This window comes from Branchiostoma lanceolatum, chromosome 5 (genome assembly GCF_035083965.1).
Source record: "Branchiostoma lanceolatum isolate klBraLanc5 chromosome 5, klBraLanc5.hap2, whole genome shotgun sequence".
NCBI lineage: Eukaryota > Metazoa > Chordata > Leptocardii > Amphioxiformes > Branchiostomatidae > Branchiostoma > Branchiostoma lanceolatum.
In genome coordinates this window covers 11,968,179-11,986,956 of record NC_089726.1, presented here as the reverse complement: position 1 = coordinate 11,986,956, position 18,778 = coordinate 11,968,179, and the positions used below count along the sequence as shown (strand labels likewise).

Sequence of the window (18,778 nt, the reverse complement as noted above, 5' to 3'; positions counted from 1 at the left end):
GTAAATATTTAACAAGTAGTGACTAGTCACATTCCCGCTTGCAGTGCGCAGTCGCAAACAGTATACACCCGGCAGTAGTTTCCGCCAAAACTTTCCGCCAAAACTTATCAAAAGGCGCGCAAGTCTCTCGCTGGTGAGGTGGCCACTGTCTGAACACACTCTACTGAGGTAAGCATATCTACCATTCACATTTACCATACTAAAGCATAACATACTGTGGAAAAGCCATGGTTGCCAAGAGGAATACATTTTGGAATCAGACTTATATTCTGCTGTGATGTTATCAGAAACTGCCCTGTCTGATGTATATATGTCGTGGTGCTGTACAGACGTTACAGAGTTGAAATGTTCTTATGGTATTTGACATTCAACACATATATTGAAATGGCCTTTTCTGTGGACTTGGTAGCTCTGTGACAAATTGAAAATCAGAGCCTGCGTAGGACTTTGTTTTCCAACGTGACCCCCACTCTACATCAAGAGTATTTTACCGCTCTACCTGCCCAAGATACTTAAACAATAGCCGTGCCTGTAACCTAAAGTTTCTCCTATGGATCAATTTGGAACTGTTGGTACGTTTTACGACATTACTAGTGTTCTTCGGTAAGCAACAACAAATTTAAGCGGCAGGGCGTACTTGTACATTGACCTGTGGCAGGTTCGTTGGTGATCGAAATGTTAGGACTGTGCGACCGCGTGATTTAAGTCGATATTCATATTTCGTTGCTATAAACTATACAGTCATCAGTGGGCCGCACGAATCTCAAAGTATGTCAAAGTAGCCCCTGAATCAGCTAAGAAGTTAAAGTAAGAAACGACTATATGTGGACGAAATGTCCACTTCCCGCCTTTCTTAGTTGTCACAGTTTGTCAAACATTGACACAATGCCAACACTTTACATATTTGCTTTGGATACAAAAAGTTCTTGGCGATAGACCAACAGGTGCGGTCCCATAGTGTACCGGTCCCGCCCTATTATAAATAGTCTGGAACTGCGGACACGGATGTAGTCGTTGCGGTGAAAGATATCCATTCAATTGTTATCATGATCTTAACGTTATAGCTGACGAACATCAACGGCAAAGACACATAAAAAATACATGTGTCTGAAATGTCTACAATTTTTATCAAATAAGAATCACAGAAATGTTTCCCGCTGCGTACCTGATGGTCTCCATGAAAACGTGTATTACGTGTATTACTCTGCGCATCCTGGCATGACTAGAGCGTATTTACGCACGTGATTACCTGGGGGACCTAGCACATAATGCATTATTTGTAGACAAACGTTCGGTAATGGCAGCCATGTTGCTATATATGTACTTAGTTGACTGGTCAAACTGCTATTCTGTGCATTTAGGGCAGTGACCAGCAACATTTGCTCGGTAGGTAAGCATGAATCGTTCTTCTGTTGACTGATTATAATCTATCTCCTGTGTTGTATATAGTAGGTGAGTAACACGTTTCCACTGAATCATTCTGCACTAAGTAGTGGTTATCACTTTAGTAGCTATCGTAGAGTCCAAAGATCAGGTCTCTGGTCTAATCAATTATGATGGACTTCAAGAAGCTAAGCTTCACATGACTCAATATAAGTACCACATATGGACGGTTCAAGATGTTATAGACTTCCACATCTATAACTTAACATTGTAAAGGTCCAAATCGGACCTTAATTTGAACTATATATCACTACGTGACAGCATTTTTCACAGGGACGTCACAATGACAAAACCGCTGATGATAACCTTCCATGGCTGTTATCGACTTCCTGTAAACCATCGATGGTGCAATTGACGGTGGAAAACTTGCCAGGGTCTATCCCGCCAACAATGGAATAATGATGAGTCATAGATATTGACGAGATATTGTATCTTGGATATGCCTACAATGTATGTCGCTTTTGTGATTCTTAGTTAGGCCACAGGAAGTAAATTTCATGGATGACATCAGCGCACACATTGATTTTCACCTGATTTTGAAAAAAAATGTGGAGATTGTCAACATGACAAGAAAATACCACAAATAGAGACAATTTTGTGTTGAAGCCTTGATTGTACTTGTAGAAGCAACACTATTGTGGTACGTAGCTCTGAGTATAGTTGCCAACTTAGTAATTGATATATTTGTACTAGGCTACCACACTAGTTTTTGATACAGGAATATAGATATTGTTGTCTATGATACACGTTTTGTCGCTTCAATTCTTATTACAACGTTTATGGTCTCTATTTGGGAAATTTAAGCATTTTTCTTTTGTCTTGTTTTTCCGCACTCTCGCATAAGATCTAAAATGTACAGACTACAGAGGATGGCATCCATAAAGTGAATGTACTTGCCATGGCCTTATCAGTATATAAGTGTATGTAGAATTTTGACATTGAAAGTTTGTCCTCCATTCACAGGTACCAGGAGCAGGTCGGCAAAATAACAATGGAGGGGAAATTTCAACGCCGAACCTCTGGCAAGGATGTCGTAAGTCGCACATATCCATGTCTTTTTAAGACTTATATGTAGCTTTGCATCTTCATTCTTTATGTGCCTGCTCAGTTTCCTTGTCTCTTTTTAATCAAGTGGCAATCCATTGTCTTTATTTACCGATCAAGATACCTAACTGACCTATACAAATCTAGCAAGCCTTTTCAATTAAACATATTCCTTGCTTCGCTAACACATTGGAAGCTGTAGCATTTCACATGCATTCTCTACCAAAGTTTGCGTTCCTAGTTAAAATTGCACGCAGTGCAAGCCACTTGTGTTGTCTTAGCTTAATTCACTGTATGATACATCTGTGCTTTGGAAGCTGCAGCGTAACCCAGAAGCTTGTTTGATGGTGTTGGGATCCTTCATTGTCTGGCATACTCTTCAGGCCAAGTAAATGTTCAGATGGATTTTTCTGTAATCTTCAGCATCTTTCAAATAACATTGGGTGTTGATTTCATAATGTATGTTCTAAAGTATGTCATTATTTAGTGATATCAACATCACAGCAATGGCAACAGCCATGCATGTACATGTACCAAGCTAACCGCAATATTTTAAATTGTATCAGGCATTGTTCACATTTTGAACTACAGGGGGTGAGGTTTGTTGACCCAGCTTTTGTATGGGACCGACTTCTGTAAATGTGTACACCACGCTAAAATGGATCCAAAGTCCAACACATAGTGGAGCGCTAGCGTTGTTATTTGTAGATGCGGGTCGGTGGGCAACTGAAATATGTTTGCGCTGCTGATCAATCAGCCTTACTGTGGATATCAATAAATCACGTTGGCGCCTGGCCTCCTCTTACTGACATGAAAAACTGTTACTGCTCAAAACACGTGTGGAAGTAGCCACTTCAACTTGGAGTCGAGTTTGTCCTGAGATCGGTTCTGACACTAAGATGTTGAATTTGCCCCTACTGGCTGGCAATGGTGGGGAGGAGACTCAAGGGTTACTTAAAACATCCGGCCCTTAATCGCCTGTTATTGGTCATGTAAATATGATTAAAAAAAAGGAATGCACCACGACAGGTCGCATGATGTTGACCACAAGGTTGCCATATCCCTTTACGAATCAATAATCGAAATATCTGTATCGGAACATTTCCAGAGCGTTCACTCCTATCAGAACCCAGCCCTCAGCACAGAAGATATCGCCATGGAGCCCACAAAGAAAGACCCAGAGAGAGGTATTAACGAGAATGTAGACCGACTGAACTCTTCATTGCCTAGCAGCGATCCACCAAGTTATCACGAGGAAGACATCGACGAACAAGAGGAGGAAGAAAAAGACCAGAACAGATGCATGAAGGGCGTGTCAATGGTAAAGTTGTATTTTTCTCTTTCAGAGACACCTTTTTTATATCACATTTGCAACATCTCGTCGATACGTCCCGTCATACTGTGTGCGTGTAATACTTAGTTGTACTGGGCAGATAGTCAACATCAGTTCTTTCATGCCATGATAGTGATCGTAATCTCTTCACATCATGCAGGTTTCAGACGGTATCAGTAAGTTCGTGACAGAACACAAAGTGGTTATCCGGAGAACCGTCTACACCCTCCTCTGCCTTGGTTACCTGGCCTTCCTCATCGCTGCCTGCGTCATCAACTTCTGCCGTGCGTTCGCGCTCCTCATCATCACTTTGGTGGTTCTCGTGTTTGTTGTGTACGGACTCATCCGGGACCGCTGGGGAAAGGCTATCTACAAGTTGTGTCTCAAACCTGCGGCTGGTTGTTTCATGAAAGTCTGGAAGTATGCCAAATGGTGAGATATGCCTTTGAGGCCACATACTAGATGGTCGTAACTACGTCTCTGCATCAAAATCAAGGGGCATGTGCTTTAGATTTTAAAACAAATCATGAATTTAGAAAGGACGTTTTTTTCAAGGAATGGTTATTTTTTCTATGTCATGCTAACAAACAAATGAGTAATTCTTATTGTTAATCATTTGTAGGATCATTTACCTGGGCATTCTGGTGGGAATCGGACTTTTCCTAGGTTTGGAAACTGGAAAGCAACCTGATCAGCTCATCTCTCTAGTCGGGTATTTCGGTATCATCCTCTGCCTCTTCGTTTTTTCCAAGAGTCCTGGAAAGGTGTGTGTGGTGTTAAATGTTTGTTTTCTAGCACATAGTGCTAGCGCGAGTTTTCCTCTCACAGTTTTCGTCGATTTCTTTGATATGTCACTTTTCTTACTTTTGATCGTTGTATCACCACTTTACCTGATGTATATTTCCTACAAAAGTTACACACGGATCGTTGATAGGTGCAAAGCCTGAGCCATAAATATTGTGTTTCCAGGTGAAATGGCGACCAGTACTGTGGGGCCTCTCTCTTCAGTTCCTGTTGGGGCTGTTCGTGCTGCGAACATCCGTTGGATACGATGTGTTCAAGTTTCTGGGCGACAAATTCCAGGTAAGTTGTGACAAGCACATGAGATTGATTTAATCTCAGAGTTTACGTTCGGACGTGATGGGTCATTATTGATCCTGGAAAAAAAGCGACTAGTTGTTGAAAATTTGATCCGTGTATACGTTTGTGTTGGAAGACATAAAGTAGCGCTTAGGGTATAGCAGTACTTAAGACCCTTCTAAGCATGCTATGGTTGCCGTTGTTGCTATCATATGCTATAAACCTTTCAACACCGAGCTGACTTATGTTTCGTTTTGTTTTAATGTTGGTCTATCTTTCCCCTCCTCAGGGATTTCTGGCATTCACAGACGACGGGACGTCCTTCGTCTTCGGCACAAGCCTGGTTGTAACCAGCAACACCGCTAACCTGAGTGAGGTTACATCTTTCGCCGACCTGGGCGTAACAGAGGCCTACCTTGTGCACAACTTCGTGTTCCAGGTAAGCTATGGTAACATAAACGGAATGGAAATATTAACAATATTACATCGACCAGTTAAGAAATCAGACAAAGACCAGAGACGTTAAATGTGCAATTATTTATTTCTGTATTCACTAACCATTTGTCACGGCCACCGACTCAGTTGTCACCTTTATCGGTGTATACATGTTTGCGTCCCTGAATAAATAAATCAATGAATGGAAGGGGTAATGAAGGATAGCCCAGGTACATAAACACTATGTTACAGAAGCTGTTCTCTCGTGACTTTATTACAAGAATTATTAATTTACTACAAATGTCGGCATCAAGTGCTCTTTTTCTATTCATAAGAGCTTACTCATTACGTAGAACCGAGACTCGCAAAAGTAAAAACCTTGCTGATGATCACTAACTATGTTTCTTTCCGCAGGTTCTCCCAATCATCATCTTCTTCAGCACGGTGATGTCCATGCTGTACTACGTGGGCCTCATGCAGATTGTCATCATCAAGATTGCCTGGATCATGCAGTTCACCCTCGGCACGTCAGGACCGGAGTCAATGAGCGCAGCAGGCAACATTTTCGTTGGTCAGGTACGCCCAGTTCTGTTTGGTCACTGATTAGAGTAATGCTTAGGTTACATTTCCAAACCGGAGCCCGTCCGGGCTGTTTGCGTGAACAACAATTAAACAATTCATATCAGGAACCGTTGCTCACGATCGATTTTTTAGTGTGTTTTGTTGTCTTTTATATCATACTCTTCTCTCCTACAAACTGCCCGGCCGGGCCCTGGGTTGGGTGATGTGATTTAACAATAGATAGAGCATGTCGGTGCCGGGTCCAGTACTTGGTTGGTCGTCTTCATTACACTGCAAGGGATGCTGTTTCTACAAATAGTTATGACATTCTTTGCACATTTTGTGACCCTCTCCCTTTTTTTCAAACATGACAGACGGAGGCTCCCTTGTTGGTCCGCCCCTTCCTCTCTACCATGACCAAGTCGGAACTCCACGCGGTCATGACCGGAGGGTTCGGCACCGTGGCCGGTAGCGTGCTCGGAGCCTTCATCTCCTTTGGTATCAACCCCTCCCACCTGCTGGCCTGCTCGGTCATGGCGGCCCCCACTGCTCTGGCGATGTCCAAGCTGGTCTATCCAGAGATAGAGAGGAAGAGGACGAAGAAAGACGAACGGCTTCAAGCGGAAGCTCCGTAAGTTCATTATCCTATAGCCTGACTAAATCTTGCTGTTAGCAGCCCCTTAGCCTTCCACTAGTAAGGCCCCTTGGAAGAGGTCCAATGAGCCCCTTACAGTGGGAAATTGTGTTTCACAGGCTGAATATCATGTTGTACTCTACAACAAACTTGAAATATGGTCATTAGTTTTTTTTACTGACTTGGTCCGAATCGTTCTTCAAATATGCGGCGATGTCCTTCACATAATAATGAAAGGACCAACTTCTAACATGTATAGTATGTCTGTGAATATTGCAGACAGGAGAGAAACCTCTTAGAAGCAGCGGCCTCTGGCGCGTGCGTAGCCGTGACCCTCGTCGCTAACATCGTGGGAAACGTGATCGCCTTCATCGCACTGCTGGGATTCCTCAACGCTGTACTGTCGTGGCTGGGAGGGATGGTCGATATCCCCAACCTGACGTTTGAGGTAAAGTATAGTGAAGTTGAATAATCGCTGAAATCATTTAGGGACTTTCATTGTCTTCTCTTGTCAGTAAGTATTTTATTTTTCATGTTGTACAAGTGGCGCCGAGAATATACGTTGTGAGTAACTTGAGTACCCGGTCACTCAGTTGTCGTGTCCCTTTTGTATGTTTGATGTTTTGTGAAAAAATAATTCAGGGCTTTATACATTCCTAAACGAATTATAATGAACACAGTATTCAAGCTGTAGCTTAGAGCAAAGCATGCGCCCCAAAAAATTAATATCTTGCACATGTTACTGCTGATGCTGACTGACTAACTGTTCCACAGACTATCTGCTCGTATGTGTTCATGCCGCTGGCCTACGTCATGGGTGTTCCGTGGGAGGACTGTCCTGTGGTCGCCGAGCTGCTGGGCAAGAAGATCTTCATCAACGAGTTCGTTGCCTACCTGGACCTGGCTGACATAGTCGCCGCCAAGAAAATATCGGTGAATACATGTACATGTACATGTACCTGTACCTGTCATGTTGAAACGTTGAGCTTTTGAGTGATAGATCATAGATTCGTCCGTACTTGAGCTACTCGTAAAGCTTGGAATAGATTTTGGATGGTTTTATGTTTATTCTGTTTGTATGGTTACGATTTCGTCCAGGGGATATAGATTAAGTTTATGTGCAAAAAATGGCTTCGAAGCTCTTCAAATGATACATGAATAGATATATTTAGGAGGCTATGGTTTTGGTGGACCGACTATGATGATAAAGGTGTCGTATACTCAAATGAAAGGCTTGCTTACCCACTTTAATGCATCAAGCCTATGCAGCCTCAAGTCGTGATGGCTCACCGTGTATCCACGTCCCTTTGCACATGCCAGTAGAACAAACCAAATGTACATTTCTACTTCCAGGCTCGATCAGAAGCCATCGCGACCTATGCCCTGTGTGGGTTTGCAAACTTCAGCAGTATCGGGATCCAGCTGGGCGGACTGGGGCCCATGGCTCCCAACAGGAAGGGAGACCTGGCGGAGCTGGCGCTCAGAGCCATGATCACTGGCGTCTTGGTCAGCATCATGAACGCCTGCATGGCAGGTATGGAGGTCATTTAGCAGCACTTGGTTTGTCAGCTGATAATCAGTGATATGTGGTTTTGACAACATCAACGTTGAACTAGTACTTGTATTTGCATTGCAACGTTGTTTACTCTTAATTGTATTCCACCCACCCACCCACTCAGTATTAATTTCACCGATGCAAATTTGCGATCAACAATGTCGGTGTATTACTCTACACTTGTACTATGCAATGCGGCCGACACTACTACTGTTGCCCTTCAATGGCTCACCTACTTATATCTCATAAATAATGCTTCTGATGTTCTTCAGGACTCCTGTACCAAGAAGCGGCCATTGCTGTTCTCCCGACTGCGGCAGTGAACACTACCATGGGGTACCTGAACATGACCACACCTGCACCTCCAGCCTGTGCCTATGCTGGCACTCTCCTGGACTGTATGTGCTAATGCATCTGGTGAAACATGCAGTATGCTATCAGAACGTTGCTCTCGAGCTCAACTTGAAACAAAATAGAACTGCCTCCGCGCAACACAACTTTTCAACCACGAACAATATCACCATTAGACGTTGTAAATGTGTAATACATGTATATATGTGTGCAAAGTACATCATACCTACATAATTAATATTAATCCTATGTATCTAACCTACGATTACCAACATCATTGTGAAGATCGAGATGCTGTTAACATGTGTTACGCCCAATACGAAATACCGCGATTTAGTTGGCGCATGCGCTGTTTAAGAAAACAATGAAATGCCACGAGATTTCAGTGACAAATGGCGAGAAGAGCCGTTGCCAGGGGCAACTGCGCGGGAAAAAACCATGGCGGCCTTTCCCGCACTTGAGCCGAAGAACGAACACGTAGAAAAATAAAGCTTATTATATAACGAAATTTCACTCGACTCTTTTCTTTCCTGTGTATTTTATGATAACAGTAGTATAAACTTTACTTCCATGGAAAAATAAAGATTACCACTTCTGTTTTACCGATAAAAATGGTCGTAAGGCGATGTCAGACGATACGGGGTACCGGCAAATCGTGCAGCGACTACCGTCAGACGAGGGCGACAGCGGCTCCCAAAAATGTCTTCTTGCGCAGTTAATAAAGTTTTCCCGAACACGACGTAAATTTTTTCTCACAGTTTTCTGGTTAGTTTTTATCTATTTGTACTAGTTTTCTGTCGCAACTTCTTATTTAACGAAATAATTACAAGTTTCTGTGGAGGCGGGCGAGGCCGTAGCCCCAGGCAAACCCGGAAGTGAGTACGACTCAGTCCTCACAATGACACGTAGTCTTCAGCACCTGCGCCGATGGAGTGGGTCAACGCTCTAAATAACCACTGAGAAACAAAATGTCATTCAGCCTTTGTTGTGTATTGACTATATGCTCAAAATCAGAGACCTTAGTTGGTGAAGTGTCAACTGATCAGATTCACAGGCACCCCCCTCCCCAACTTCCATGAGAAATGCAGAAAAAAAATTCCAATTTCCAAGTACAAGGGGAGTTAAAGGTCCGTCCATCTCTTGCTAGAACACAGTTCATGTAACGAATATTTTACTTTCAAGTCAGTCAAAAAAATTCAAAAAGAGAGGCCAAATAAGAAAGGGGGACGTCCTAGGAAAATCATTAGCTCAGTTGTAGAAAAGGCAACTGGTAAGACACATAGCACAGCAACCAGCTGCAGCGCAACATGCCATACCTGCGCGGAAGTCCCAACCACTCACCTTGTTCCCCATACACACATTCACCATGGCCTGTTGTCGCCTGTTTCTATCAACTCACCTGTCGTCTCACCTATGCTCCTACCTGTTCCCATACCTGTACCTGTGAGGATCATGTCAAGAGTTGTGACAAACACTGAGCAAACAGAGCCACTAAGACAGTGGGAACAGAATATGCTGACCCCTCTGGTTTAAGAGAAAGGCGACTGCACAAGATAAAAAAAAACAATCCAGTGTCGTACATGCAGACAAGTAAGTCACCACTTTATTTTTTTCAAACACACATAATCTATCAATAGAAGATTACACATTGTCAACTTAATGCATCAAAAGAAATGAATTCAAAAATACATGAAATTCTTCATGATCATACAGATCATGGTACTATAACCCCAGTCCTTTGCTGTACTTGCTTTGACATTCTTTGCAAACTATAACAAGTTACTATTCAACTTGGGCAGCTTGCTGTTACCCACCTGAGAGATTCCTTCAACAAAGATCATCGATAATTTCAAATGAAATGATCTAACAATAAAACTGATATTCTCATTTCAACCAGCCAATCACACTGTGCAAGATAGGCAAGGCCAGAAAGACAGCTTCAGGGGTGTGGGTTGCAACAGCACGGAAGCGCTCGTTAGAGTTACAGGGCTCAGGTAAGGTGGCAAGTGCAGGGGACTAACACTCTTAACAACAGAACAAGCTCAGGATCATTCCCCGGGTAGAGCTGCAGACCATGCTGGCAACAATCAGGATTCCAGACGACCATCTCCTCATCACTGCCCAGTCTGACATAGGGATCAACTGGAGTCAGACCAGACAGCTGAGGAGGTATGTAGTATACTGGACAGAAATACCATACATGTACCACCATACCTGATAAACACATCCCAGCAAAACATGTCATTGATCTATCTATGGTAGATATTTTTGCTTTTTATCAAGTGCTGAATCATTTCAACAGAAAGGCAAAAAAAACTGTTATGTTTTTTTTTCATCGTCTGTGTACAGGTGGCTTAAAGGTATGGCATCATAGTGAAGTCAGAGAAAACATCCCGCTATGTCGCAAAGGGCCCACTCCCCAATGTGAAGGTCAGGTGCGACCTTCTACATTTCACCGTCAGACTGCCATGATGGGTCGTCCAGTGTTGAGGCCATTCCCTGCACTCCCATTCCACTGGACGCTGCAGAGTTGGATAACCTGACAAGAAGCAGAAATAGGCAGTAAGAATTATTGTTCAGGTTTACTAATCAATATCATAAATCATGTCATCATTATAACATCTACAACCATTCTCATGTTTTCTTTACAAAACCATAATGATCATCTCTACCAAACTGAGCAGATATGTAACTTATAAAAGACTATTCATTTACTTTATGCATATATCATCTCAGTGAAACAAGATTAACTAACAGGGATTTGTTAACCGGTATCGGTCCCCACTCACTCGGGATGCAAGGATGACGAATTATTGCACACAGACACAGAAGTACAATCACAAACATCTATTTGGCATGGTCTCCTCAAACCAGACAAATCAGGCTCAGTACGCGTGCGCTGACTGTTACACTTGTAGGGAGGGGGTAATGGATTTAACTACAATTAACTACTAACAGGATTCCCATGTAATTGTATATCCATTATTTTGTACCCCTTTATTAGGAAACTGACATGGACATCCCTGCGGATGAAGTATAGATCAAAGTGGCAGGCGACTCAGGGGGGACCTGTTCAAGCTGGGGGTACAGGTGCTCAACAAAATATCACCTAATTCAAGTGCAAACACAACAATTATCTGCTGTTTCGCAGCTAAAGACAGTCAGGTAACCTAGCAACAGGGACAGCACACATCAACGCTGACATCAAGTCAGTCGCAGGAAGGAAATGGAAGTATTATTCAAGTATATTTCTAAGAATGTTTCTAAGGTTTGGGATCTCTGGGCCCTGTGTTAAGTGAAAGCAGGCTGTCAGCATCCTGAAAGGAAAACATTTTGAATTCAGAATACTCCAGAAATGCCTGGAAATTGGAAAAATAGTTATAATAGGTTTTGTTATCACTGATAAAGAAGTACCTGAAGCATGATCGTGGTAAGCTTGTCTGCGTACATGGTGTTTCAGAAGTTCTTTGTCCAGCAAACTGGCCACAGGTCCATTTGTTGTTATGACCTGTGCTTTCCATAGGAGGGTGTCAGCTTTGCTCTCCTGCATGGACATAGAAGCAATATGTATGTGGATTGTACCAACATGCTTATTCAACAAGCTTATTTAATCAATCAATGACCTCTCAGATCACAAGATGACTTGACTCAGCGCTGAAGAAAAATGGTGGATTACATTTGGAAGCTATGCAAGCTTCCAACACTAATTAATCAGGATTAGCTAAAAAATGTTCTTGTAGTATAATGTACAATGTACTTACACAGATCATGTTCCCTCTGTTCTCCAGATGAGAGTATCAGGACCTTCCTCGCATCCTTCAGAGTTCCGGGAGATGTTTCCTACTGCAAGATTTCCCATCCAAATGCACATCTTGGAGGAGCATGTTGTGCCCTGAGTGGGAAGGTGGAAATTTGGTTAGGACTACACGATGCAAAGGGCATCAAGTATAGACACATGGCATGTTCAACAACATCAAACGCAGAACGACCACCATCAGGAACCCTGTACAATGGCTGGATTTCACAATCATGGCCCAAATTTTGCAAGTCAGTCCTGATGAGTTTGGGGGATAAGTTTGGGGGTTGCCAGAAGCAACCCAGAGGAAAGTGTGGATAGACTGGCAGAGAGGAGTCTACATGTTTTGTTGGAACTGTGTTCTGATGCCCAGTAACCTGTTGCCTAGGGGATTGATGCCGGAAGTTGAAGAGTCTGCAAACTTGCAATTTTGTATGGCAGATATGTGGTAATTTGAGTTTGAAGCAGGAATTCAGCAACATAATAATGACAATAAAACATGACTCTACAATGTCATGCATGATTAAAGTATCACTTACTTGTCAGAGGCCTTTGGAAATGTCTAATGATTATGAATCTAAGCACTCCTACCTGCTTACTAGCAATCAATCTATCTTAAGCAGTATGAATGACTACTACTAAATCTGACAATATTGTAGAGATCCATTGAGTTTGTGATAAAGATCACTACTATGATCTAAAATAAAATTGATATAAATGGTAGGGATTCTCCTGTCAAATATACCTCTGACCTTGAACTGTGGCCTTTGATAAGATTTAGATGGATAAAAACAATGAAAGTAGTTTAGGTTGACAGGTTAACTGAAATGTTAAAGTTTGATAGAGATGGCTTTATGACCAGGTATGTGTTGTGTTGTGTTGTGTTGTGTTGTAAAGGAAAACAATAATTATGAATAAATTGTACACCATACAGAGTCAGAATGTCTGCTATCTACATGAATTCTGGGGATCATTTCGTTTACTTCGAAACTGAGAAAAGCTCAAATTCCTCAATGGGTGATTCCGAAATTATGCTACATGTAGCTGATAGAGTATAGAATTCGAATATCCAGCAGAGTGAGTTGAATGTTGCATAATTTATGACAAGGAAAGGGGAGGGGTATTATTAGTACTCTCTTAGACTAGTACTTAGTACGAAACGAAGTCGAAACGTTCCATGCAAAGATAACGTGAAATACACGAAAAATCCCACCACAGAAACATGAATAAACACACAAGATGGCCTTCAAAACTGCCAAACCGTGCGTAAGAAAAATAGTTACAGTTACAGATACGGAGAGTTGCGACAGATGCGACCAGAAAAAATATTAGACCGACCGCATGGCCTAACAGAAAATACAAACAAATTCCACCGGAAAACTTTAGATAATGTACAAGCATCGACAGTCACTTACCTGTTCGATAGAATGCCTGCGAACGCGTCGAACCTTCATTTTGTCGAAATCGCCGTGTCTGCGTTGAAAAATCGCTTTTTATTCCGGATTTTCGCTGTAGAACAAAGAGATCTGACGATTTTGCCCCCATCTTCAAAACAAGGGACACGTGACGTCTTCCGAACCATGTGATCTTAAGGGTCAAAGGTAGGGTCAAAGGTTCTTCTTGCGCAATGGGCGCGTCATAGTTTTCCGTCGTCGCCTGGCAACGGCTCCACCCATTCTCTGGCGCCTAGAGCGCATGCGCCAACTAAGTCCAACGCGGGAAACAGATGTGATGTTGAAGACTGTCCTTATTTGTTTTTCTATTTCTAACACCCATGAGATTTTGCAAGATACACCTTATGGTATTTTTCTGGTTTCCAAAGTTTTTGGGGCCATGTAAGGAGACAAAGATGTACAAAAATTGACGCAAGATATTTTACCATTATCCTTGGGGATTATATTCATATTGTGACAACATAGATATATTTGATGTAGGCATTCCTGTATCTGTCATACCATAGATTTGTATGACCACCATGCCATGTATATGTTATATATACAATGTATATATACTCTCTTGTACAAATCATACAATATCATATTACTGCCAAATTTCATCTTACTTGTCTAGCTTGAAACTTGATACCTATGTGTGAGAATATTCTGAGCATTGGAGTATTACCTTAAGAGAGACATGCTAAGAACAACCTCAGCCTTTACAACCATGAAAATTTAACTTACATATCAGAAATGAACCAATAGAAGTGAGACAAGTTATCATTAAGTGATTGTTTAAGATTAAGAATAAAAGTGTAAAATATATGATTTTATTTCTTTAATTATTTGATAGATGTACAGGCATAAACTATGACTGCACTTTGTAAATTGCCATATTAGCTGCATTAGCAGACTGTTTGAAAAGAAGACATGTAACGTTACATTTGTTTATTGCAGTCATTGTGGTTTGAAGAATACTGTCTAAATATATGTACAATTATAATACCATTAGTACATGGTGTGTTTACATTGACAGTTTTACATGTACATTAGAAATAAAACCTGCTTGTACTGACGGTGGCCCAGAAATCTTTTATAATCATTTACTTTTATTCTGGTATCACTGTGTTATCTAAAACCCTTTCAAGTGCACCATGCCAATACCTGAGAACCCCAGTTGAAATACTGGTTCTACACAATGGCTTTACCCTTTGCACTGTTTGGACATACATAAGTAAGTCAGTCAGTAATGACTGTAACTATTATTGTATCTGCACACTGGTTATAAACCCTCTTGTAAAAAATGTTGCAGAATGGAGATCATTTTGTAGGAAGAATGAGCCATGTTTTAGCTCACTGATACAAAGGGAAGCATTAGTACTTACTGAGGGTAAAACAGCTTCCCTACTGGGATATTAAGTATAGGCAGGTGGCTCAGCTTTAGTCTCTGCAGCCGGGCCTGGAGGTGCGTTTTCATGTGCTGCCCCAATGTTGGACTGCTGTATGTAAGGAGGAGGGGCCATAGTGCCATAGTACCCCTGTGTGGGATATGGGCGCTGGGCAACAAACACCTGCTGCTGCGGGTAGGGAACACCCTGTGCACCTGGGGCACCTGGAAAAGGTCAGCAGGGCTTAGACTTCAGGAAAAATACACACATGTCGTAAAGATATTAGAACACTTTATGAACTATGTGTTCTAGCATCAGTCGCACAATGCTATGGCACTCATCAGCTACATAAGATTAATGAACAATATTTACACAACTGAAATGACCTTTGTCCCAATATGGCTCCACCGCAGTAAGTAAGGGGCTGTTATAAATATGACTCTGTTATTGAACATGACAAAACCTCCAGGTCACTTTTAGAAATAGAACTGTGGAACATACATTTATACTGTGGGCCTATTAGGCCATCATTCACACTCACCCTCACTGTACATTCCCTATCTGAAGAACATTTCATAACCCTTTTTTCTTTAATTGCAGTCTTATCAAGGGGATTGCTACTAAATGCTGGTTTACCATCCCATGCAGACAGACATTTGATTTGAGTTCAAAGGTATGAGGATCATACTTGGGTGTGAAAGCAAAAATTCTGCGCAATCCATAACTATATTAAACTATGATCTCCAACCATGACACCTATAACACTTACCTGGCTGCACAATGACGTAGGCAGTCTGACCAGGGGTCATGTTTGGTCCTTGGTCGTACGCTACCGTCTGGAAAGAAAAGTTAGTGTTATAACTGTAAGATGATAAAGTAATATGACAGAGTTGATTAAGCAGAATACTTTCACAATGCAAAATGCCGTGACTGTGCAAACTGCCATGGCTGTGCCGCAAAAAAAATAATCTCCAAGCAGATGCTGGGGGGGGGGGGGGCTTAGTAAGATTTTCCGAGCAGCCCATTTCTGCTTCATACTTCCTTCTAACACAACTTAGCCTCCCCTAACATCTGCTTGGAGATTAGCTAAATGTCATCACTGTGCCAAATGCCACATGTTTTGGAGATCGAACAACAGGGTTCATTTGATAAAACTAAATGCCACTCACAGGACTTGCCAGCCCACTGCAGGACATGATGGTGCCTACAAAGGCAATCACGATCTCAGCCAGAGCAAGAACACCATTCACTGCATGCAGGGCGATGGCTGGTGCTGAACAGGGATTGTGATAGCTGGAACACACACACACAAAAGAAATATGATACAAAATCAAATATCTGTCATATTAGCACTTCACAGCTCAGGCTTCCAAAATAGACAAACACATGTGAGGTGATAGTCTACATTGTTGACAGTACAATAGCAAGAAGGACACTGTTTATCATACGGATGATTAAGGTCTGTTATCATTCAGCATGATGTAACATATTCTCCAAGCAGAGGTTTTGGTCGGGGGGTAGTAGTGGCCGGGGTTTTTTAACATTGCCTCCCAAAACCTCTGCTTGGAGAATAGATGTAACAAACATATCATGATATTTGTACTGCAGTGGACACAAAATTGTTCAACAAATATTAAAAGATAGGGAATGTTTTTGAAGAAAAAAGTAAATGATCTTCAATCAAAAGGTATCAATGAACTTAAAGGCATTATAGCAATAGTATAATGGTCTCACCTTTTATGGCCTCGATCACAACCATTTCCATCAACAAGAGCCCCGATAATGGCCATCAGGAGGCAAGTGATGCCAAAGAAGATGGTTACCATCCCACAACTCAAGAATGCCACCATCTAATCATTAAAAACAAAATTAGGACAAGTGTTATAGATAGTATGGAGAATTCTTTATCCTCAGTATGAAGTTAGTATCATTAAGGCTTAAGCTACTAAAAATACTGCAGCAATATGAAATCCATTTTCCTCCAATCTCACAAATTTCCAATATATTTTATTTCATAACACTGCACCTGTTCATACAGACTTACAACCCACATTTGATAAACATGTATGATGTCAAGAGATCTGTGCTGATAACATACACCTTGCATTTGCATAACTGATAGTGTTCATCAAAGAACATGGAGGCCATGCCTACCTGACCCTTGCTTGTTGAATTTTTTCCACTCTGAATCCCGACAATGCCACTTATGACAACCTGTGTGGAACAAACAAACAATCCCTGTATGATAATGTGTAACGAGATATGTGTGACAAGTATTTAAACCATGGTCAATAAAAACTTTAGTGTTCCTTGAAAAATTGAATTATATTCGCGTCTGCAGGGAAAGAATGTTTTACTCCGAACTGGTCTTGTCACTTATGACTTACCAAAAAGCCACACCATATGGGTGCACTGATGTAGTGGAAGATGGTAAATGCACCCATCACTCCGAACAGGACATCCGCTAATATACCCAGGACGATGTTGAGAGATCCCATCACCACCAGGGCCCATCCTATTCCTTGGATGTACTTTCCGTTGTACCCCATGTTTTATAGTAACAAAGTCCTGGTTTGAAACAGAATTCAGTTAGATAAAAATCAAAATAAACAATTGTTAAAGCAAAGTTTATATATGATACCTTAATTGATGATCACTTAAGAGTCGTCTGTAGCCAGGGTAATGTTTTGCGCTGTTCCTGAATTTCCTGATCACGGTCAAGTTCGTCCAGAGAAAAATCTTACTAATTTGAATTATTACATTAAAGGACAATAACGTTACAATGTTGTTTTGATAACTAGCGAGCCGCACTAGAGTAGAGGGCAAGAAGTGAGTGAACTCCGTTTTTTCGCTGTAAATAAAGTGCTCACATTACAAAACAAAGGCGTAGGAATGTTGTAAAACTTAAAAGTTGTTTATAGCTAGACTTTTTATTTTAACGCAAAACTCAAACTGTGTTGAAACAAAGTCAAGGTAGCCTCCAAGCAGGCCTAATGGATTGCAAAGACCGTATCCAACTGGAAGAAGGAGCTTGTATAGCAATCCAAGGGTTGCAAAAGCGACTTCTTTCTGCCAGTTTGATACGGTCTTCGCAACCTATAGAGATCTGCTTGGAGATTAAAGTCAAGCTACCTTTAGCTCAAGCGTCACTGACATATTATGCCCACAAACACTGCCAAATTTCTTACGTAAACCTAGGAGGTTTGATACCTCCTTGCGTAAACATAATAGCCAGACTGTTAAAGCAAAGGGTGCTGTTTCTTCAAATACAAGTGATTCGTACGAAGTAACGTATTGTTAAAGATGGGAGCACACGCCGCGCCGCTTCGTGTGACGCACCTCAAAAAGTTGGAGAGAACCAGGTTCCCTTGTACCTGTGCACAATACGCCTCCTTCCTGGCTGGCTTGACCTCTTACCTCGTGTGTCATAGTCACGAGACCGTGTAGGCAGCGCCTGGGTAATGTTTAACAAATCCCCCTGGCGATCTGGTCCGGAGTTATGGTGGGCAGACATCACAATATACATGTATAGTGCATGGAGCATATATATTTAATAAAGTATTCATCCACTCATGATCAGTTCATCCAGGACCCAACGACCCCTCCGTCCTCACGCCCACTAAACTGCTGAACCGAACACATTTTTACCAAAATGGGACAGCTTTAGACTTTATCTGTGTTAAGGAAAATGAGGTTTTCAAGGATTTTAAGTTATCATGGCA

The 18,778-nt window shown here is 41.7% G+C and overlaps 2 protein-coding genes and 2 long non-coding RNA genes across 5 annotated transcripts; 2 read left to right on the top strand and 2 right to left on the bottom strand.

Annotated features, from left to right (window-relative positions):
• The first annotated feature begins 38 nt into the window (after nt 1-38).
• On the top strand, nt 39-8,732 carry LOC136435157 (sodium/nucleoside cotransporter 1-like). The gene is made up of 13 exons (XM_066428396.1): nt 39-168; nt 2,407-2,476; nt 3,596-3,808; nt 3,981-4,252; nt 4,443-4,584; nt 4,790-4,903; nt 5,190-5,339; nt 5,750-5,911; nt 6,271-6,527; nt 6,810-6,978; nt 7,305-7,463; nt 7,884-8,064; nt 8,358-8,732. The coding sequence occupies exons 2-13, from the start codon at nt 2,435-2,437 to the stop codon at nt 8,492-8,494; spliced, it is 1,998 nt and encodes a 665-aa protein (XP_066284493.1). The 5' UTR covers nt 39-168; nt 2,407-2,434; the 3' UTR covers nt 8,495-8,732.
• Nucleotides 8,733-9,994: 1,262 nt separating this feature from the next.
• On the bottom strand, nt 9,995-13,962 carry LOC136435160 (uncharacterized). The gene is made up of 4 exons (XR_010755813.1): nt 13,648-13,962; nt 12,198-12,328; nt 11,851-11,980; nt 9,995-10,975 (listed from the first exon to the last, which is right to left on the bottom strand). It is a non-coding gene; the product is annotated as an uncharacterized lncRNA (long non-coding RNA).
• LOC136435161 (uncharacterized) lies at nt 10,888-13,163 on the top strand. The gene is made up of 2 exons (XR_010755814.1): nt 10,888-10,998; nt 11,441-13,163. It is a non-coding gene; the product is annotated as an uncharacterized lncRNA (long non-coding RNA).
• A 9-nt stretch (nt 13,963-13,971) lies between the features above and the next one.
• LOC136435158 (uncharacterized) lies at nt 13,972-18,553 on the bottom strand. 2 transcript variants are annotated; one of them, XM_066428397.1, is made up of 7 exons: nt 18,431-18,553; nt 17,444-17,624; nt 17,211-17,270; nt 16,791-16,906; nt 16,226-16,349; nt 15,826-15,892; nt 13,972-15,280 (listed from the first exon to the last, which is right to left on the bottom strand). In XM_066428397.1, the coding sequence occupies exons 2-7, from the start codon at nt 17,603-17,605 to the stop codon at nt 15,084-15,086; spliced, it is 726 nt and encodes a 241-aa protein (XP_066284494.1). In that variant the 5' UTR covers nt 17,606-17,624; nt 18,431-18,553; the 3' UTR covers nt 13,972-15,083. The 2 variants fall into 2 exon arrangements, with proteins under 2 accessions (XP_066284494.1, XP_066284495.1); XM_066428398.1 differs by lacking the exon at nt 18,431-18,553 and adding an exon at nt 18,396-18,415.
• Nucleotides 18,554-18,778: the final 225 nt, after the last annotated feature.

What these genes read in the sequence shown, in the direction of transcription:
- LOC136435157 (XM_066428396.1), top strand. Translation starts at nt 2,435, where the DNA reads ATGGAGGGGAAATTTCAACGCCGAACCTCTGGCAAGGATGTC. An exon ending in TTTCCAAGAGTCCTGGAAAG is followed by an intron (nt 4,585 to 4,789) that starts GTGTGTGTGGTG and finishes TTGTGTTTCCAG; the next exon opens with GTGAAATGGCGACCAGTACT. An exon ending in GCAACATTTTCGTTGGTCAG is followed by an intron (nt 5,912 to 6,270) that starts GTACGCCCAGTT and finishes CAAACATGACAG; the next exon opens with ACGGAGGCTCCCTTGTTGGT.
- LOC136435158 (XM_066428397.1), bottom strand. Translation starts at nt 17,605, where the DNA reads ATGGGGTACAACGGAAAGTACATCCAAGGAATAGGATGGGCCCTGGTG. An exon ending in CCATATGGTGTGGCTTTTTG is followed by an intron (nt 17,271 to 17,443) that starts GTAAGTCATAAG and finishes TGTTCCACACAG; the next exon opens with GTTGTCATAAGTGGCATTGT. An exon ending in GCAGTGGGCTGGCAAGTCCT is followed by an intron (nt 15,893 to 16,225) that starts GTGAGTGGCATT and finishes TTTTCTTTCCAG; the next exon opens with ACGGTAGCGTACGACCAAGG.